This window comes from Cicer arietinum, chromosome 6 (genome assembly GCF_000331145.2).
Source record: "Cicer arietinum cultivar CDC Frontier isolate Library 1 chromosome 6, Cicar.CDCFrontier_v2.0, whole genome shotgun sequence".
In the NCBI taxonomy this organism is placed as follows: Eukaryota; Viridiplantae; Streptophyta; class Magnoliopsida; order Fabales; family Fabaceae; genus Cicer; species Cicer arietinum.
The window spans coordinates 14,159,928-14,182,943 of record NC_021165.2 but is presented as its reverse complement, the minus strand read 5'-3'; the positions used below and the strand labels follow the sequence as shown (position 1 = coordinate 14,182,943).

The 23,016-nt window shown below is 32.8% G+C and overlaps 3 protein-coding genes across 5 annotated transcripts in view; all 3 read right to left on the bottom strand.

Moving 5' to 3' along the window:
• Positions 1–7,642, bottom strand: part of LOC101500361 (F-box protein At4g22280-like) — a 10,227-nt gene extending 2,585 nt beyond the window's left edge. The window contains exons 1-4 of one of the 3 annotated variants that reach the window (XM_004504840.4): positions 7,395–7,640; positions 6,621–7,303; positions 6,358–6,458; positions 5,974–6,212 (exon numbers count right to left, since the gene is read on the bottom strand). In XM_004504840.4, coding sequence (XP_004504897.1) covers positions 5,974–6,212; positions 6,358–6,458; positions 6,621–7,284 — 1,004 coding nt within the window. In that variant the 5' untranslated portion in view covers positions 7,285–7,303; positions 7,395–7,640. Of the gene's footprint in view, positions 1–5,973; positions 6,213–6,357; positions 7,304–7,394 lie in introns of all 3 variants that reach the window. The other 2 variants (XM_027335733.2, XM_004504839.4) reach the window with 2 other exon arrangements.
• An 8,375-nt stretch (positions 7,643–16,017) lies between these two features.
• Positions 16,018–17,992, bottom strand: LOC101500021 (F-box/LRR-repeat protein At3g26922-like). The gene is made up of 3 exons (XM_004504838.4): positions 17,839–17,992; positions 16,611–17,599; positions 16,018–16,480 (listed from the first exon to the last, which is right to left on the bottom strand). Exons 2-3 carry the CDS (start codon positions 17,592–17,594, stop codon positions 16,181–16,183), a joined length of 1,284 nt encoding a protein of 427 aa, XP_004504895.1. The 5' UTR covers positions 17,595–17,599; positions 17,839–17,992; the 3' UTR covers positions 16,018–16,180.
• A 559-nt stretch (positions 17,993–18,551) lies between these two features.
• LOC101499710 (F-box/LRR-repeat protein At4g14103-like) lies at positions 18,552–22,369 on the bottom strand (the record flags this gene model as incomplete). The annotated part of the gene is made up of 4 exons (XM_004504837.4): positions 18,552–19,374; positions 19,542–19,620; positions 21,037–21,275; positions 21,422–22,369. Coding segments are annotated over 4 exons (1,470 nt in total), but the record flags the coding sequence as incomplete, so codon positions are not given.
• Between the last annotated feature and the right edge of the window lie 647 nt (positions 22,370–23,016).

The following is a 23,016-nucleotide window of genomic DNA, read 5'->3' as shown; positions in this document are numbered from 1 at the left end:
AGCAGGAACGAAATAGTGGTAGACCAATCCAGGTGTTGAAGCATAGATGAAATGTCTTGTAGAAGAAGCATTAAAGGAGTGTAATTGGTATGACCTTTCTTGCCCATATTGTAAAGCGGAAGGGAGTCAGTTTCAAAGGTTACGTTCTGAATACGGAGGTCATGAGCCAAGATATTCACATCGAAGAGCCCACATTTATGCAAAAATAGAACTACTGGAGCTAACTTTGCAATAAAATCTTTTAATAAATTTACCATTATGATCCTGAAGAAGTCCTCCGCAAGTTGACGCACCATTGCCGGTAGAGTGAACTCCATCAATATCAAGAGCAAATTTTCTCTAAGTAATTGTTGTATTTGTCTTATATTGAGCAACCTCTATTCCCAAAAAATATTATAGTGACCCCAAATATTTAGTCTTAAAGTTTAGAGACAAATGTTGTTTGAACTGATGGATGTCAACTCGATCATTACATGTGATGACGACATCATCAACAAAGATAAGCAGATAAATGCAGGTTGTAGGTGAAGAATGCAAGAAAACAGAGTAATATGCTTCACATTTGGTCATCCCATACTCTTGCATCTTGGAGCACAATGCTAAACCTCCCAAACCAAGCACGAGAAGATTGTTTCAAGCCAGAAAGAGATTGGCGCAACCGGCATACCAAGTGAGAGGCACCACTAACAATGAAACTTGGTGGTTGGGTCATATACACCTCCTTTTGTAACTCACCATGCAAGAAAACATTTTCTAGGTCCAATTGATGGAGAGGTCGATGATGAATAGCAGCTATGGTAAGAAAAAGTCTGACGGATGTGATCTTGGCAACTGCAAAGAAGGTATTTTCATAATCGAGGCCAAATATCTATGTATAACCTTTTGCCACAAGATGAGCTTTAAGAGATCAGTCTCTCCATTAGGCCCAACTTTGATTGTATACCATACACCCATCGTGGTTTTGCCGTCAAGTAAGGGTACCAAATCCCAAGTAACATTGGAGTGCAAAGCAAAGCAGTCATTTGATCTATCACTGTTTGTCGCTAGCCAAGATCAGACACAGCTTCACTTGTAGTTTTAGGAATAGACTCAGAATCCAAGGAAACGATAAAAGCATAATAGGATGTAGATAATCCAGATAGCAAGCATAAATAGGATTAGGATTCTGAGATGACATGTTACCTTTATGTATGGCAATGGGTAGTTCTGGAATAAGATGCAGAGTGTGAGAGTCTGACAGAGCAGAGGCGGTGGATGCGGCCTCCGTTGATAAGTGTGAAGGGCAAGGGATAAGTATATGTGAGTGCAATTGGAAGATTACGGACCTTTGGAGAGAAAGATTGTGACTGATTAGAATAATTGGACTCTTCTCCAGTAGAAGGAAAGAAGGGGTGAATCTCAAATAAATTAACATCGCCAGAGACAATGTACTTTGAAGATTTGGAGAATAACGCTAATAACCTTTCTGCATACGAGAGTAGCCGAGGAAAAGACATGAGGAATTTTGCAGCAAGTTTATCTTTCCTTGAAGTAAGATCACGAACAAAACATGTGCACTTGAAAATGAAGAGCGGTAGAGTATAAAGAAATTGCTAGGAAAAAGATGTGGAGTGGTAGAGTATAAAGATATTGCTGGGGAAACAAAATAGAATGAGGTATTTTGTTTCGAAGAACAAAGGAGGGCATGCAATTGATTACGTAGCAAGTTGTGGGAATTGTATCTCCCTATAAATGGAGGAGGTCTTTTATTGTGAGGGAGCATGTAACAAGCCATTTCAACTATCGGTTCTTTTTCTCAATGACAGCATTTTCTTGAGTATGAGTACATGAAGTCTTATGGAGAATACCATGTGAAGTAAAAAATGATTGAAAAGACGTAGACAAATATTCACAAGCGTTATCACTTTGCAATATTTCAATTTGGGTACCAAATTGGGTATATTTCTGAGACAAGTATGAATGCTTGAGAAAATATCTGAACGATTTTTCATTAAACATATCCAAGTGCACCAAGAAAAGTGATAAATAAAAGTAACAATAATGATAACCCAATCATGAAACATCATGACTAGGACCCCAAATTTCATAATGAACTAAAGCAAAATAAGGCGTAGTTCTTTCATTGACTCTGTCAAGAAAGAAAATCCTAGTATGTTTCCCGAGTTGAAACGACTCAAACTCTAAGGTAGACATTTTTTACAGACTCGTAGCCATAAGATACGACTTTTGAAGGCTATAATGTCCCAAACATTGATGAACAATATGTGGAGACTCAACTGTTGAACATGCAATACGAGTTGTAGGTGCTGAAAGGTAATATAGGCCTTGAGACTCATGCCCCACTTCAATCGTCGTCCCAGTACTCTGTCAAATGTTGCACAAGAGCATAATCATTAGCAAATGTAACAGAGTAAGTTAGGATACGAGTGAGTATACTGATGGATATTAAATTAAATGGACAACTAGGGACATAAAGCACGTAATCCAAAGAAAGTGTGGGTAGGGGATTAGCTTGGCCAATGCCATGACATTTGGTTTGTTGGTTTGTGATCCATTAGCCAAAGTAATACTAGGGAGTGTGTCCTTATAAGTCAAACATGAGAAAAGAAATTTCTTACAAAGACATATGATCAGATGCGCCTGAGTTAAGTGTCCAAGGTCCAAGTGAAGAAGATTGTGTAACAAAGGCAGTTGGAATACCAATTTGAGCAACAGAGGCAACATGTGTGGTGGTTTACATTTGTGCCTTCAACTTGACATACTCATTAATACGATGTGGTAGAAAGGGAGACTTGGTCACTTGTGTCAAAGGCCTGAATTTGAGCAACATTCACAACTTTGGGTAGCAATTTATTAGCTTTGGTGCGGCATTGCGCTTCAACATGGCCAAAACAATTGGAATAGTTGCAGCTAGGTCGAGCCTGATTATTTCCATGTCATCCTCCTCTATCACCTTGTTGATAAGAATTCGAGACAAGTGCAGTGGAGTCAACTGACTAATTGAAAGAAGCAGAAATTAAAGGGGCCAAAAGACACATCAATTGTAAACAATTTGATATGAGGCAACGATAACACTAGAGAGAATTTGGTTGTGAACCAAGTTAAGGTTTGGTGTAATACCAGCAAGGGCCAAAACCATAAGGAGTTTTCCACGTTGTTCAGCATGTGTTTCGGCATTGTCCATGTCTTCTTTCTTCGTGGGAATAAGATTAGAGACAACGTTATATAAACGACTGACGTCGTTGGAATATGTCTTCTTCACCTTTGCCTAAACATCGTCACATGTCTTAAACGAGTGAAACTGAGATTGAAGTTTAACATCAATTGAGGCCCAAAGAACATTGCATAAAGAGGCATCAACCTATTTCCATTTGGCTTGATCCTTGGCGAGGATATTTTTGGATTGTGTGAGGAAATGGTCCTCACGACTTGGTCCTTGAAATCAATGCTCCACGGTAGCCTCCCAACTTGTGTAATTGGTTGCACCTACCAATTTTTCGCAAGGGATTAGAGGAAGAGTAGTGAAACTGAATGCGAAAGACGATGCAGCAGCAGATCTGGTGTCAGACATGACGATCTATGTGAGGCGAAAAAGAAAAGGTTGTTGGAAAATAACCAAAAGCTGAAAATCACCTTGGAATGTGACAGAAGACGTTGAGTGACTGCCAACGTTGAAAACTGGTGGTTGGAGTTTGATTCACGCGTTCTCACGCATGTATTGATCGAGCAGCATGTGGTGGCGTGTGCGGCGGGGAAATGGCTAACGTGCTCGTTGTAGGATTGCATAGCGGTTTGTGGTGATTTTAGGCGGTGGGTTGCATTGGAAATGTTCCAATGGAAAAGGAGCAGTTGGTGATGGCACAGCTGGAAAATGCAGAGCAGTCCTAGGATGAACTGCTACTGATACCATGTCAAATATAATTTCTGATATGTCTGTCTAACAAGATCACACACCTTCTATTTATAACGATGTTACAATAATTACATTGAATGCCTAGGAAGTTGTATTGACTAGGAATGCAAACGATTAACCTAGGAAGCTGCAGAATCTAAGAATAATAAAATGATTCACTGAATTCTAATAGAAACGGATGAATTCATTAGATGTGGACCTGCAGACAGGGGAAGTTATTTATCGACTGCAATGGATCCTATTACCAAAAACTTCTAATCAACATGAGAAGTAAAGTTATCTAGAATTTGGTTGCAATCTTTTTCCTAAAAGTGTTAAATTACTAAATTTTTGTAGCTCAACCTTGGCCGATAATTTGTTAATAATTGAAGGAGTAACTTATAATATTATGTGTTTGTATATATATATAATATAATATAGACAGAAATTATACATATGTAAAATAAAATCTATGTATAAAATGTTCATAATCTAACATGTTAGGCATACATTTGGGCAGGGCCAGGGTGAACTGACTTGATAGATAATTTTTTGGTGAAAGTGTGATACAGATGCAGACTAACTCACGAAATAAAACATCATTTGAGATGAAGAGTCTACATTACTGTCAAGGCATTTGTACCCTTTGTGAGATGGGGAATAACCCAGAAAAGTACACAGTGAACTAATATTGCAGTTTATTAGAGTCATAAGATCTTCACCTGGGGAAACAAGCACAGCCAAAGACCTTAAGAAATGTATATATAATCTGGAGTTTTGCAGAATAGTGTTTGTAAGGGAATTTGGTGTTTCATGGGATAAAAGGTTAGTTTCTTAATAAGATAAATGGAAGTGTGAAAGACAAGGTTATAGGTAAAGAAGCTTGAGACAGTAAGGATAACCCCATTTTGACAATCTGTCTATGTATGTTTTTGACTTTTTATTCTTCAACACCATTTTGATGAAGAGTGCAAGGACAAATTATCCTCCCATGCTCCCCAAGTCAGTTTGCAAGGTTTTGATTTTATGATTTAGTTGCAGCTCAACAATAGTTCTAAATTGATTGAAAACTGACAAAGTTTCAGACTGTTTTTGATGAAATAAAACCACATGCAGTTACTAAAAGTATTAACAAAAAACACATAACAAGTATAGCCCATAGTGAGCTGCACAGGGACTGGTCCGCAAATCACAGGAAAGTAATTCAAGAGGCTGGGAGCAAGTCGAGGGAGATGGATGTGAGGGTAGTTTGCAATACATACAACATGAAACACAAAAACTCTACACTATTATCATTGGACACTGAAATATTATGAACTTTGAGTGCATAAAGCAGACATTAGAATTCGGGTGGCCAAGCCTACTGTGCCACAATGAAAGTAAGGTGGAAGAGTGTGTGATTACAATGTTATTCACAAAAGCTGAATTTATCAAAGAAACTTTTCAGAGCTTGATTTGTAGGAGACGAAAATGATTGATGAGGCATGAAGCTTGGGTTTCACTTAGGCAACAGTAGTGCCACAAGCGGACCTACCTTCAGCAGTAAGCAGGATGAATGAGCCTCTTCCGATGACAATTAATATCGATCTCCATGGATCAGGAATTGCAAGATTAGGTAACATGTTAGAAGTGTATGTGTGCGTGTGTGGAACACACAGAGAGAGAAGGAATTAGTGTTCAGAGATTAGTGAATACGATTTATTAATCTTGAGAGCATTGAGCTCCTATTCACAAGAGGTTCTAACAGAATCTAACATTTCTAACTGAAACTAACAACTCTGTAGTTTGCAACTGAACTGACTAACTTTTAGCAGTTACAACATATAAATTAGCATATATGGTGCATACAATTATTAGAATAAATGAATGCTTAGCAATGGCTCTATAAAGTTGTACCAGATACAATCATGTTGGCATGCATGTCCAATTTATTTTTCTATCCAAGGGACTTGTAATTTAACCACTGATTAAAAGTTATAACCAGAGAGACATAGGGAAACAGAACTACAGAAGGAAGCAAAAACCAAACCAGTTATAACAATCTCTGTTTAAAAAAGTTGAATGCACATTTGACATTTCACCTTGAGCAATCTATGATGTCGACTTCTGCCGACGGTGAGTTTTGAATCAAAAAGTCCACTATGCCATCGGGTATGGGTGAAGATGGTTCTGATCCTGCTTTAAATTCTTTTTGAAACTTGGCAGTTCTCAGTGTCATGGATAATCCATATGAAAGTGGTTTTAGTTGTACTTTAAGTGACTTCAAGTTACACAAGGAAGTGAGCTTATCCTTCAATAAATCGGGAATTAAGGAGAGAACCTGAACAAATAGAGGGATGAGGGTGAGCTAGGACTAGTTTGATACAATTCAATTGATTTTTGACAAAAGTTAGAAACATACAAAATAAAAAGTATCTTCTGAAGAAAGTATAAATAAAGCCTAAAAACATGGCAAGTTAAGGTACCTGAAGAGTACTTGCAGAGACCGTCAATGATTTGATATTGGCAAGCTCTAATAACCAGCTAAGTAAAACCAAAGGAGGCTCTGTGTAGTTTGACAACATTTCTGCATCAATATTGACTTGTTTAACAGAAGAAAGATTGTTTCCACAGAGTTTCTGATAAGGGGTGCCGGTAAAAGCAAATGTGCAAAGACTAGGTGCAGATAGTTCAATTTTGTAAAGGTCAGAAGAATGGTTACGCATAGTCAAATTGACAAGCGTCTTACTTGATATGCAAAGAATTTGTGCATCCTTCACTGTACAATTGTCAATGACCAAACTATTCAACTTATTAAAAGCTGAAAATGGCTCAGTCTTGTCCTTGTCACTAGCACAAAAAGCGAAATTCCCTAGATGCAAGGTGGTTAGTGCTGGCAAATTCAAAGACTTAGGAAACAATGTTCTGCCATAATTATGACGACCTTTAGGAGAAACAGAAAGCTTAAGAGATGTTAATGTACGACACGAAGAAATACAGGGCAGAATATGACAAATATCACCTTTCACAGAAATTCCCAATCGTTGAACATTATGAGAAAAAGCATAGTTTACAATTCTTTTGAGAAGGTGAGGCTCGATACTACCTATACGCTCAAAATCAAGAGCATGCAGTGCAATTGAGCCATCGCGAAGAGTCAAAATCTTAGAAACGAATTTGGTAAAACTCTTGAAAGTAGAAAAATTGGTCGAATGCAATACAAGAGTTGGAATACTTTTCCAAAGATTCTTCAATCTTGGAGACAAAATACAAGTTCTAACGACTTCTTTTGCGTTCAAGAATGACAATATGTGAAGGATAACGCAATCAGGTAAATCACTTAGCTTGTCTTCGTTTTCATGTTTTAATCTCTTCGATTTAGGTGGAATCGTTATTTCATCTGAATTTGACATTAATATTCATACAAAGTACCTGATCATAAAAAGGAGCGTAGAATTGAATTATTATCTGAAATATAAAGGAATAAGAAGGAATTGAAAAATTGAAGGGAGAGATTACAAACCGAAGCAAATTCGTGTTGGATTGCGATGAGAGGGAAGCCATGGAGAAGAGAAAACCTAGAAAGAAAGAAAAGAAGAAGAAAAAAGAGAGGAATGAAATTGATGAAGAGATAAGAATACCTCGCAAGTGAGTTGTGATCTGATGATTGAGAAATCGAAGGCAGATTGATTAGGTTTGTGTTTGTAGGAATGCTAATTGAAATGGAATAGAATGAAACGCCGGGATAAGGACTCGGCGGCAGCATACAAAGTGTCCTTTCTATATAATTATAATAATATAATAATAATAATAACAACACATTTTTTAGATAGACACTTGTACTAATTAATGTAATGGGTAAGAAAATAAACACTGCCAAAAAATTTAAAACAAATAAATGAAAACACTTTATTAACAAAACATTTAGATTTATGCCGCTCTAAGTACTTCCTTACCCACAAAAAATATAAGACATTCTTTATTTTAGAGTATTCTTCTCATTATCTTCGCAATTGTGATTAATATCTTACATTCTAACATTTTAATAGATAATAAAATATATGTTAAATAAATAATTTATAATTTATTGATTAATAAAATATTTAAAGAAATTAAAGATATAAACTTTATGTGTAAAAAACAATGTCCTATTATAAAAAATTAAAACTTTTGTTTTGATTTTTTTTTTAAATATACCGTATAAATACGGAACAATACATACAAGTTAAGAATTATATCCACTAAAAAATATTTTTTCTAATAATAATAATAATAATAAATTATAATTTTATATAATGCATAGTTATAATAATTTTTGAAGATAAATTTTACAAAACATTTGAATTCATATTTATTAAATTGAAAATTTACAAAATTTTATATTTAGTACTTCATTAGCACTCTTAAAATTATAAAAATAACAAATAAAAGTAACTTTACAATGTTACCACAACAAAAAATAAAAGTATTTATTTTGTTGGTTGAAAAATACACAACAATCTTTAAAAATAATTGTTTATGATATTGTATATAATGTGTTAATTTAGTGGTAAAAGTTTGAATTATAACTTTAAGTGATATATTTAAATTTAATAAATAATTTTATGTTTTATTATTTTCTATTTTTTAAAAAAGTTATTTGTAATATTAGTTATTTACATATTATATTTCTATTTTGATTTGTTGAATACATGGAACTATATGTTTAGTTAAATAGTTCATACTTCATACCATATAAAGATATATAGATGTTGCTAAAATAGAGATATTTTTGGCAAAATATAAATTATTATTATTATTATTATATTGAGAGTTTCTTACTTTAAATATAAACATGTGAATGTAGATATATATAATTAATGTATAGATGTTAAAAAAAAAATTATATGGATACATGGTGAACAATTATTTTGAATAAAACAGTGTGTTTAAGTTTGTATAAAAAAAAAGTGTATTTAGTGTTATTTTCTCATACATATTGAAATAAAATAATAATTATATATCATATAAATATATTGAAAAAATTAAAATGCAAGTACTTTAAATTTTATCATCATGTATAAGTGATCTACTAATAAGATTAGAATTTTAAATTATAATAAAACTTTACCAAATTGTGAGAAAACAAATATGAAATGATGTAAAAAATAATTTTTTTATTTTATCTTTTACTACTTAAAAAAATAAGATAAAGTAGTTATTTATTTAAAAAAAAATTATAAACTAAAAGTAGATTAAAATAAAGGTAGCTAAAGAGTATTAGAGTCGAAACAGTTATTATTATTTATATATATATATATATATATATATATATATATATATATATATATAATTAGTTATCAATCTCAACAATCTATAAAATCCGAAAATCTTTTCCTTCTTCGATCAATATATTTTCTATTCCTTTTTATTTTAACTTGGAACTTCATAAAAAAGCATGTGGTTCTCTTCAAGTTAGTTTTCAAAGCACTGCTTATTCTCTCGCAAGTTGAAACTAAAACCGATGGAGATGTTGATGTCAATGGTGATTTTACTTTTCACGATTATTTGAGTGAGTTTCTTCATGGGTTTCATAAGTTGAAGATAAAAAAACATCAACACTAGTCACCATCCCTTCCTTTTATTATTGCTTCTTCCAAGTGCAATTTTTTATTATTTTCTCGTTGTTGTTGTTTTTTTTTTTTTATCACATGTAATTGTTAAATTAATATACGTAATATTAATTATATAGTATAATTAAAAAAATTAAATAATATTATATTGAATACTAACATTAACGTTTATTTTAAAATAATTTCTTTTGAAATGACACTTATTGTAAGATAAATAGTAATTCAATAACCAAATGAAGTAAAGTGCAACCAATTGTTGGCCTAAGTGAGATAACATCTAATTTATTTTCTCCCACTTAATCTAGCAGATTTGGAGCATGTTGCACCACACAACCGATAATTGGATATCTTCGTATACTATCATCATGGATCAATTCAAAAATACAATCTCCTTTATTTGTTACAATCTTAATTATCATATAGAGATCTTAACAATCTTAATCTAACGATATTTATCATACTCAATCAAGTTATCAAGTTATAAGGGGCTGTTAAACAAGAATGCAGTGGGAAGTACCACTTTACCTTGAACGTTGATTTGAAAGTTTAAGGGCCTCTTTGAGTCAAGCAATTATTCCACTTTAGTTCATTATAAAAATAAAGAAAAACATTCTTTCTTCGATCAAAATAAATCACAACGTCTTGTTCCAATTTCATTTAATACTTCCGTAACAAATTTATGATTAAAAAATAAAGAGATTAGTTGTAATAGTTTAATTATTATATAGTATAAAAAAATTTATATTATCAATATATCACAATTATTTATTGGTTTAATTTTAGAAGTTGATATACTGAAGATAAATATATTAAACAATTGTAACTAATTCACAATATAATTCAGTTGCATCAACTTTAGTTACATCACTTCTATCAATATCATTTCCAATTATAACATCTCATGCAATTCCATATAACAAAACTTTAAGAACAAGATATTCAATGAAAGTGAAATACAAGGTTTAAATGCATAACTAGAAAATTCAAAACAACACATAAGAACACTCATACAATTCATCAACAAATAGAAAGAAGTACATTAACCACAAAGACCATTAACATAATACTAAGAGAAGTGTATGTTATTAGTATTAAAGTATAATTTTATACTTAAAAGTCTAAATATCCATCCACGTCTACTATCATTAGACATGGTGATAAAAAAATTTGGCTTTTTTTTATACTACTACTAAAAAACAAATTAAATATCATACAACTATCAATTTTTAATTAAGTACTAATGTACCATTTTTTGAAAATTTATTTTCTTAAAAGTGAAAAGTTGGAATGCTCATGACCGATTTCTTAAAGGGAAATTTGTTTTTTTTTTTTAATGGAGTGAAGGGAAATCGGTGCGGCACAAATCGATTTTCCAATGTGCAAAATTTTTTTTTATTATTAAATATATGTATTTGTTTTTATTACTAGTGCTATTTAATAGGTATAAATATAGAGAGTTTGATCAATTAAGGATGACATGCACCTTAGAGAGTAAGTATTTATAATTTATAAATGTGAGATAATGCCACACATTATTGTTTGTTAACATTTTTAATAATAATACACATACATTTTATTATTCAATAATTATTATTTTAATTAAATAATTAATTTAAGTAATTATTATTTTAAATAATAAATACAATGTTTAATTTTTTTAATAATAATTATCTAATTACATTTTACTTTTTATAATTATTAAAATAATTAAATAAAATAGAGTCCATAAAAATAATAAAATTTAATTAAATATTATAATTAAAAATACAAATACAAAATGAACTAATTTTATTACAATGAACTAATTTCTATTGGGAGTGTTGATATGATAAGGGCATTTATTCTTGCTATGTCCTTCATTCCGACAGAAACCACATATCTTGAGTGTGTATTTTTCTCTCATTGATCCAGTTCAGTATGAATGCGAGTAGACTGTGGACGAACTTTTGGATCTATTCTCATGGCTGGATTGTGGCACAATTATATTATATTATATTATGACCAATATGATTGAAGATGAATTTCTTAAAACTCTTCCTTGTAAACGTTAAAGATACATTGCAATGTATACTTGGAAGACACATACTTGATGTAGTCACTGTGAATAAACGAACAAACGGCGATGGCATGTGAACATGAATATTGTAATACTTGAAATTCGCCACAATCACACCATCGTTTGTCGATGTCTACCTTGAATGTCCCTACAAGATGACCGCTTGGTGGACGAACCAACTCCTTAACTGTAAAGATACTATGTGCTCGATTGTGAATAACAATTTCATGGAAGTTCAATATTGCTCGCTCCTTGTTAAGGTTTCGAACGATTGTATTTGAGTAAATCAAATCTGATGCCATCATTGTTTGGGCATGCGTCCTTCTTTCTTCAAATTTTGCAGTCACTTTGTGGTATGTTGCTTGCACCAAAGAACTGGCTGGAAGATTGCGTGTCCCCTTTAATACATTGTTCATGCACTCAGAAAGGTTAGTTATCATGTGTTCCTGACGTTTACATTCATCATATGCTTGTAGCTATTGTTCTTTTTGAATATCATCGAGTCAGTTTACTGCATCTTGACTCCAATCACTGATTTGTCTCTTGTAGTATGTGATGCCTAGTCATGGCATATCCTGAAGGAACAAAAGTTGATGTTGTTATAGACAATTTGAAAACAAAAATATGGAAATAAAAATATACGTGAGATATATATATGAAAATACTAACCCATGCTGGTTACAATAGTTTTCATTTGGTTATTTTTGAAGGTACTCGTGAAGTTTTGTGATATATGTCGAATGCAAAAGACATGATGTCAATTGTTGTTTAGACGTCTAACAACACTTTTAATTGACTCAGTTCTATCTGAAATCAAGCAGAGGTTGAACTGAGGTATGAAAAACATTCGTAGACGACTGAGGAAGACCACTTATTTGGTGTTCTATGATTCTTCAATCAAGTATATCCTAATTCTTCTATGCATGTCGACCTACTAAGTGAAAATGTACATGAGACACATACCTCATTTGACGAAGTAAACCCACATCTACATTGTCTACGTCGTATTCGTCGACCACCACAATGTAGACGGAACATCATATAAGAGATTAATGTAATAAAAGCATTATAATAAAATTTGTGATTACTTTTTTTCACTTATTTTTTGTATTTATATTTTTAATTATAATATTTAATTAAATTTTATTATTTTAATGGACTTTATTTTATTTAAATTTTTTAGTAATTATAAAAAGTAAAATTTAATTAGAAAGTAAATTTATAGCAAACATCCAAGTCATCGACAAACAAGTCAAGTAGCAACTAAATGATCCATGAAGGCTCTCAAAAACAAAAGGCACATATTCATATAGGGACAAGCACCCATACAATTGACAGAGTATATGATTTGTACATTACGCTTTAGTATCCGAGTCCAAGAAGGTCGCCAAAATGTCTATATCTAGAAGTGGAGAGTTGGTAATAGGTTGGCGATTTACCATTGTATCATCTGATGATGCATTATCCTAAAAGCCGAAAAAGTAATACTATCAATTGCCACTACAAAATTAAAGATATCAAAAAAAGTTTTACTGAGAGGTATAAAAAAAGCCAACAAATAGTAACTGAACATGAAACTTGAAAGATTCAAAAAAATAATGTTGTATTTGTTATTTTGAAATAATAGTAGTTTGCCCTCATCATTAGCACATAATCAATATTTGATGTGAAATTTAGTACGTAAATCCAATGGCATGAGTTGTATTGTATTGTGAAAATGCAAATAAGCACTAAGAAATTTGGAGGGGAAACTCAAGTATTTCCTTTGCCAAAGATCAGTAACAAGTAAAGATCGGATTTACCTTATCATAAAAAACCAAATAACTATATACAAGCACTTAAATGTTTGCACACAAATTCACCTAGCACTCATATTTTGAAAAACTAACGTCTAGTTATGAGTTGAATTTTAAAAATAATTGAAAGAACATGGCTAAGCGAAATTAGTTAGACACAAGCTAGTCAATAACAGTAAATTCATAGATTTTGGAAACAATGTTTTTTCAAAACTATAACTATCTCTAGAAAAAAGTGAAAGCTTAAGAGAAGTAAGAGTCCGACACGACGAAACACAGCTCACAATGAGACTAGTATCACAATTTAGAGAGATTCATAATTGAGAGTTTACAATCTTTTTAAGGAGCTGAGGCTCAATATTACCAGTTGGCTTAAGATCAAGAGCGTGTAGTGCAGTTAAGCCATCACGATGGATCAAAATCTGAGACACAAATATGGCAAAACGCTTTTTAGTGGGAAAATTTGAGGAAAGGGTAGGAAGCCGTTTCCAAAGATGTCTCCATCTTGTGGACAAAATGCAAGTTTGAACAGCGTAATTATTACCTCATCAGCTAAAATAGACATTATTATTCAGACAACAAGTACCGGTACAAGTATTTCCATCCTTCCCTTTCACAACTCCATTGACACATTATTCTTCAAAACTGACGTAGCTCCATCCCATATTTAAGACATCACGTACTAGGCCTATAGCATGCGGTGAATATATATGTTTCTATAAACCACAGAATCCCCCTCCATCTCTCCATTATCCTTCAAACTAGTCCTTTTCCTCACCATTGGATCAGAATGTAGCAACCTTTTCTTCAACAATATTGACAAATAGAATTAAAAATGGAACCATAACTATAAAGACATGGTGATAAACAAAGAGAAAGAACAACATAATCGACAAGGTGTCTCATCAAATAGAAAGAAGAAAATAACCATAAAGGCCACAAACAAAATACTAAAAGGGGTCTCATCATTATCAGTGCATATGCAAGCAAAGTTTTATCCTTAAGAGTCTAAATAACCATCCATGTCTCCTATCATTAGACATGGCGGTAAATATTTCCCTCCAATCATGATCCTTATTTCAAGGCTTTCTTATATATGTGATCTGAAATGTTTCCTATTTCTTCTAGAATAGCCACACACTTAGTAAGAGAACAATTTGATGTTACATATGAAGAAGTAGCCTCCACAATCCTATCCTTATAAAGATGCTTGAACTCGTGCAACAAGTGCTTCGTCCATCTGACATGAAGTTGGCTCTTTCTTAGAGTTATTATGATTTTTAACTTGAACTTTTGACTTTCCACTTGTGATGTACTCCACTTCTTGTATATCATCGTCCAAACTATCATTATCAACACGAACATAAGCTCGTTCAATGGGGGGAAATTCCGTTAGTAAGCTTATTACTTTAAGCAATGATATATATATTATTTTCTTCATGGAGCTGATCATATTTGAGCTCTCTATGCGAAAATTTAAATTCAATTTCATCGCATTGTAAAAGTCTAACTTCTTCTGCTAAACTTAATCTTCGTTGGTTATATGTATTATTTTCTACCGACTCAACATTTAACTTTATCTCTATCTATTTTCTTATAATATCACATAACTCTCTATTTCTAGTATACATATATTATTGTTGTTAATTTATTGTACCATGGCATCGGGTTAATTGCACTCCTTTTAGTTTAATATATACCACTACGATAACATTCCCCTACCATTGATTTATTTTGCCCCAAATGTATAAAACAAAGGCCTTCTCATAAATGCTGTCACTTGTGAAATTTTTTTGTTCATTTTGATTAGAGAAGGGAAGATTATTTGGGCCTTAAATTGATTCTTAGCTCTAAGCATCGAAATAATGTGATCATCCTGTAATTACTTACTGTATCAGTATCTATGCAAGATCTTACTAAATTAAATCAACTCTAAATAATAAATAAAATTGAAACTTAAATTATTTGGGATTAGGTGCATTTACCAAACAAATAGCTACTTATTACTTGATGGACACTTGAACATGACTAAACAAAATTGGACAAATGTTTCTATTGTGTGACTAGTAAACTTCAAGTTCTTATCTTTGTCAATGGTTGAGAAAGAAACAAAAAGTTATAATATCACCCTCAAGTGAATAATCAAAAAGATAGCATTATATAAGCCAGCATCACAGCCATCAAATGGTTGGGAGTTGATGCACATGTCATCTCAACCTGCACCAGTACGTGTTTAATCTCTTTCCTCTTAAGCATCAATATACTACTTTCCCATTTCATCCTTTATTGTAACGAAAATTCCTAATAAGATATGGATTGCATGAGGATATTCAAGAGCAAAATGAAAAGCTTTCCTAATATGAAAGCAACTAATACACATAAAGTGGACCAAAACTAATTCAGTGCATTCAACATTAAAATTCGAAACCCATCCTTGAAAATAATGAACCTAAAGTAGTGCTTCAACTTTTCATTACGGTCCAGTTTACCTTATAACAAACAACCTAATAACTAAATACAAGCGTCTGGGTATTTGCACAGAAGCTCATCTACCTCTGATATTTAGAATAAACTACTGACTACCATGCATGTTTGAAAGGGCAATTATCAACCTCAATCTAATATGTTTTCCAAATAGACTCTAGGGCAGTAGCCATATTTCAAAAGTATCACTCAACAAAATCAAAGGAAACACAATTAACTAAAACAAGAGTGCTTAGATTACACTTTATGTTAAAATGGGATCAGAATGGCTTGCAAAAATAAAAAACACATGCTGCGGAACAACTACATTGGCTTCTTTACCGTTTGAAATTAACTTTGCTTCTTACTTTTAATCGACTCTTCAACAAACACTCATGTTATAAACTGTTGTGATGTCAACTTTTGCAGACGGTGAGTTTTGCAGCAAGAAGTCCACCATTCCATCAGGTACAGGATGTGGTTGCAAACCTGCTTTAAATTCTCTTCGTAACTTGGCAGCTTCTTTACGTGACTTGGCAGCAGCTTTCTCTAACATGGCTTCTTTCAGTATGTAGAGAAATCCCGGTTGAACTTCAGGTAGTTTCAGTTTTATTTCCATTGACTTCAAGTTACATAAAGAAAGGAGCTTAACCTCTAATAAATCCGGAACTAAGGAGAGAGTCTATACAACAAGGAATGAGATTGAATTAGGATCAGTTATCCAAGTCAATTGATTTTAAACAAAATTTAGAAATAGAAAGAAAAAAAAACTTAAGAAAGCAAAATTAAAGCCTCAAAAGATGTCAAGGTACCTGAAGAGTAGTTGAAGTGACTGTCAATGATTTTACATTGGCAAGGTCTAGCAGCCAGCTTAATAGAGTCATAGGAGGCTTCTCGCAAGTTGTATATATTCGTGCATCAATATATACTTGTTTAACAGAAGATAGACCACTCCCACATATTTTCTCAGTAGGCATACCGGAATAAGTAAAGGTACAAAGACTTGGAGCACATAGCTCCATTTTGTCAACGCCAGTTGAATCATCCAACATAGTTAAATTTACAAGTGTCTCACTTGATATGCGGAGGGTTTGTGCATCCCTTACGTTACAGCCACTAATGACCAAACTTCTCAACTTGATAAAGGCTGAAAAGGGCTCAACAAGACTGTTTTCACCACCACAAAAGGTGAACCTTGTTAAATCCAAATTGGTCAATGCCGGCAAATTCAGGGATTTTGGGAATAATAAATTTTCAAAATTAAAACTACCTCCAGAGCGAATTGAAAGCTTAAGAGATGTAAGAGCCCGACATGAAGAAACACAGTTCATAATGAGATTACTATCACCACTAACACGGATTCCTAATTCCTGAAGGTGGTTATTATGGGAGCAAACATAATTTAAAATCTTTTTAAGGAGTTGAGGTTCAATACCACCATGACAGTAAAGATCAAGATCGAGAGCGTGGAGTGCAGTTGAGCTATCACGAAGAGTCAAAATCTTAGACACAAATAAGGAAAAATGTTTCCTAGGGGAAAATATTAAGGATTGTAATTTAAGGGTTGGAATACGTTTCCAGAGATGTTTCCATTTTGTGGACAAAACGCAAGTTCGAACGGCGTGTTTGGTATTCAAAAATGACAAAATGTGAAGGATAATGCAGTCAGGTAAATCACTCAACCTGTCTTCACCTTCTTCATTTTCTTCATTTTCATTTTCAGAGTGTCTTCCTCTCTTCATCTTTTCTAGAATCATGCTCTCTTCGTTTGAATCGGCCATGTCATAGCCATACATTTTATCTTTGTTATTGTAAGCATAAAAAGGAAAGAAAAATGGAATTATATTATGCAATAAAAAGGAACAAAAAGCAAATGATAAATTCTACAGAGAGATGTCAAGTGCAAGAAAATTCGTGTTCGATTGTAAAAGGGGAACAATTGGAGAAAACCCTAGAGAGAAATTTTAAGTCTCGGGGAGGATAATAAATTAGAGAGAAAATAGAAAAATGAAATTCAATCTGGAAAGGGAAGAGAAATACCTCGCAACTGAGTTGTGAATTTTGCGGTGGATTGGAACACTGCGGCAAATCCTGGCTTTCTAGAGTTCGTTCTTTTGATTTTGTGCGAGGGAAAGTTTATTTGAAGAGGGAAAAATTGGGTGCGAAAAAGTTGCTGCAAGTTACTCCCGTCGAAAAAAAAAAAAACTAATTTCTGTGAGCTAAGAAATATAGTTAACTGCATTTAATTTTTTAAATTAATTTATTTATTAAATTGTCTCATTTAAATGTTAAATATTTTATTATTAATATTAAATATTTTAAATTAAATTAAATATTTATTAGAAATAATAGTATTAATAAAAAATAATTAATTTTTATTTATAATAATATTTAAAATGGACAATTTTTGTGTTTATAATAATAACCCGATAGAGTATTTGCTATTTTGAAAATTTTGCGTCAAAAGTAACATTCTCTTCTCTATCCTTTGACTTTAATTTTTTTAACTTTCTTAAACATTGTCATTGAATTTTTAATACCAATTATTAAAAGTACTTTTCCTAAAAAAATAGTAAAAGTACTTCAGAAGTTGAAATTGATTTTATATAAAATATTGAGGATAATAAAAAAAATTGCAATATTAATTATCCAAAGAAATTGATAGTGATTTGAGAGTGCCTCAGTAAAAGAAGTTAATTTGTTTTGATCATGTTTCCATCTTTTCATTTTATTCTATCTTTCTTATTTTTTTGTTAAGAAAGCATAAAACTTGCGCATGTGTTGGGGAGCGGAGTTTTCGTGTGATTTAGTGACTTTGTCGTTCTTAATATTTAGCAATCCTCTCTAAATAAATATCATTTAAATAAAAACCTTAATGAGTAAAGCCTTTATAAGTTAACATGACATGACATATTTCCAAATTGATCAAGTCAAATCAAACCTACAAAAACTTGTGATGAGTTTCAATGCAAGTTTGGGTATAGAAAGCAACTTTTATTTTATTTTATTTTGCATTTTTCATTATTTATTTGCATTGACGGCAGACTTTTTAGGATGAGATTGGTGATTGGTCTGCTTGTAGCTGATGTTTTTTGTTTTTCAGTTTAAGCTAGTTTGATGAATTTGATTAAAACAAAAAATCAATTTTGATTATGTAATTACAAAATCAGTGGCACATCCGTTGCAATGCCTCAACCAGACCAGCTTGCTTGTGTAGCAGTTCCCAGTTGGACTGACTGGTACGAGCCAATTTTTGAACACTGACGAATATAATATGATCAAAACAAATAAAGTATACATCTCAAATTGTGTGTAAACGTCGAGAGGAGGGATCAAGCCATTGTCATAATAATATCACTAACTCTCTTGACGCTACTGCCACAAATTCATGGCCATGTGCATCTGTTGCTCTAGGGCATCAAGGGTCTTTGACAACCTCATCATATGCCCTTTGAGAGCCAACAACTCATCCCTCTCCCGAGTTATCTCCTCCTTTGCTAGATGAAGATACTGTTTTGTCAGCAGCACCACTTTCTTTAGTTGTTGTATCCGTTGGTGCAGGTCATCCATAACATGCTGAGACATGCAATAAGCTTTTGTTTAATTATTTAAGAATACTATACAAATTTGAACATATATTCCACTACAAAGAGCATACAATTGAACATATAAGCCATAAAAGTTGAACAGCATATAATAATATCTAGCACACAGTAATAAGAATTTTAGCAATGTGAGGATACCTCTTGAGAAGAAGGCTGAAGGAATTGAGGAAAAAGGGATGATGAGATCGGAGGTAGTTGGTCGAATGAATCGTCAAACCTAGATGCAGAACAACATATTCCCTAATTAATAAGAAGTATCAAAGTATCCCAATTGGCAACCATTACTGTACCAAACTTGAAAAACTCCTCAAAACTTGAAAAGGATTAACAATGCAACAACATCTACTTTGCATCAACTCAAATTCCTTATTTTCAACTAAAAGAAAGCAACTTTGAATATTAAAACTATAAAGTTCAGTCCATTTTTTATTGAAAAAAAGGGAAATATATGAAAATATCAAGACTCCAATAACTTGCAGCCGGATCTCCAAACAATAGAAACCCATCTATCTATCAAACTAGTCTTCATGTATAGATTACTTTTTACGTCTGTTCCAACATCCAGATAACCAAGCCCCCAAGTGAAACCACCACATTGTTAGAAATATATAAATAAAAACCCAAACTTTCAACTTAACTCCCTTTAACTAAACTAAACCATATTTTCTCAGAACCCAAAGTGAAGCCACCACCCAATGGTTAGAAACAATCTCTCAAAACAGTTAAATCAACTAAATCAATGACCATCGACTAAAACTAGAACACTAAACTCAAAAAAGCAAGAAATGTAGAATCTTACTTCAAATTGCTCAACGCTGTGAATCTAAACTCAACCCCACCATTGGGATGTTCAACTCAATCTGAGTAAGATTTTTTTCCCTCTGAACCATTCATAAGTCAAAGAGAGAACCCCAAAAATAAAAGACCAGAAACCCAAAAGCAAGGAGATAGAAGATTTTCAGTGGTTATGGTGAAAATTTAGGAATTACAAATCCCTCTCCTCCCCTTCAATTTCCTAAAACAGAACATGTATAAGGCTTTTGGTTTCATGGGGTAACTGACCGTCACTCCATCATTTCCATTGCTGCACAAAGATTAGTTTATGTGTTTCTTCAACACCTAAGAATTACTTCTTTATTCATTTCTTCTTCAACATCAAAGATTTAGCGCCTTCTTCTTTTGATCTCATCAACCTAATTGACCTCATAAAAGATATATTTTTCAAACCACAAGTAACTAAGTTCATGGAGTATCCATTCCATTATACACAAAGATTCTAAATTCTGCATTTCTTCAACACATAGGAAACTGTTCTTTCTTCTTTTCTTGTCATCAACCTTCATTGACCTCAAAGTAAAGATATCTTTCAAACCACCATTAAATTTATTTCATTATACAAGCAAAGCAACCCTATCATTGCCTCAGACATTGACTTAATTTGATACTGCATATAATATAATCATGTTATTGTGCATGTGCAATTTGTTTCTCTACCAAAGGGACTAGTAATTCATCCACTAGCTATCAGTTGTAACCAAAGAGACCTAGAGAAATGGAAACAGAAAGAAAAAAAAAAGCAAAAAACAAACCAATTTTAAGAATATCTTTTTAAAAAGCCGAATGCACATTTCACCTTGAGCAATCTGCGATGTCAACATCTGTCGATGGCGAGTTCTGAAGCAAAAAGTCCACTATTCCATCAGGTATGGGTGACGACAGTTCCGATCCTGCTTTTAATGCTTTTTCTAACTTGTCAGTTTTCAGTGTCATGGATAATCCATATGCAAGTGGTTTCAGCTTTACTTTCAGTGACTTCAAGCTACGCAAGAAAGAAAGCTTATCCTTCAAAAAATCAGGAATTAAGGAGAGAACCTATGAAATGAGGGATGACAGTGAGTTAGAATCAGTTTAGTACAATTTTGAAACTCAATTGATTTTTGACACAAGTTAGAAACAAAAAAAAAAGTATCTTAAAAAGAAAATAAAAATAAACTTCAAAGTATGTTACGACAGGGTACCTGAAGAGTACTTGCAGAGACTGTCAATGATTTTATATTAGCAAGATCAATCAACCAGCTGAGTAGAATCATAGGAGGCTCTGTGTAATTTGCCAACATTTCTGCATCAATGTTGACTTGTTTAATGGCGTTAAGATGTCTTCCACAGAGCATCTGATAAGGAGTACCGATAAAAGCAAATGTACAAAGACTTGGAGCAGATAGTTCGATTCTGTAAAAGTCGAAAGAATGATTGCGCATAGTTAAACTGACTAGCGTCTCACTTGATATGCATAGAATTTGAGTGTCCTTCACAGTACAATTATCAATAACCAAACCATTCAACCGGTTAAAGGCTGAAAATGGCTCAATTGGGCCATCCCCACCAGCACAAAAGGCAAAATTTCCTAGATGCAAATATGTTAACATTGGTAAATTCAGAGATTTAGGAAATAACGTTTTCTCATAATTATAACGACCCTTAGGTGAAACTGATAGCTTAAGTGATGTTAAAGTCTGACATGAAGAAATGCAAGGCAGGATGTGACAAATATCACCTTTGACATCAATCCCTAAACGACGGAGCTTGACATTATGGGAAAATACATAATTTGCAACCTTTTTAAGTAAGCGAGACTCGACACTACCATTACGATCAAAATCAAGACTGTGCAGCACAATCGAGTCATCGCGAAGAGACAAAATACTAGACACAAATTTGTCAAAACTCCTCAAAGTTGAAAAGTCTGAACAATGCAATGTAAGGGTCGGAATACGTTTCCAGAGATGTTTCCATCTTGTGGACAAAATGCAAGTTCCAACGGCGTTTTTGGTGTTCAAAAATGATAAAATATGAATCAGAACACAATCAGGTAAATCACTAAATTTATCTTCATTCTCTTCATTACAATGCCTTGTTCTCTTTGTCATAGGTGGAATCATCATCTCATCAACTGAATTAGATATTGTTCAGATAAACACCTAAAGAAGAAAAACAAATGGAATAAAATTATGCCATGCAATATAACGGAACAAGAAGTAACTGATAAATTGTACAGTGGGGTTTCAAACCCAGGCAGCGTACTGTTCAATTGCAACGAGAAGAAATCGCGAAAAGAAAACCTAGAAAGTATTTCTTTTTTTATAACGATTTAGGGGAAAATAGAAAAAGAAATTGACTTGAGGAATGAGAAATACCTGGTGAGTGAGTTGATATCAGTGATGATATAAACATGGGAGCAAGAATTGCTTTGTTGTTTGTATGAGTGGAATGGAACGCGGGGGTAGGGAGTGTAATACTACTAGGGTTCAAATTGTGCGAGGGAAAAAGTTCTTCATCGAGGGAAAATACTGTGCTTTTAGAGGGAGATGAGGTGGTAGCGAGCAAGCGTTTTGTTTTCAAAGTAACTGATTTTATTCTAAAAAATCAGTGCTACGATATTCTTTTCTAAAAAAGTATGATTGTTTTTATTTTTAATTTTTCCGTTTATATTATTAACAAATAAAAAAGAAGAGGATATGAGGGGGTCGGTTCACTTCAATTGGTAAAATACAATGTATATGAATTAAATGATTGAATATATTTTTAGTTTCTATAAAATTTTAATTTTTTAATT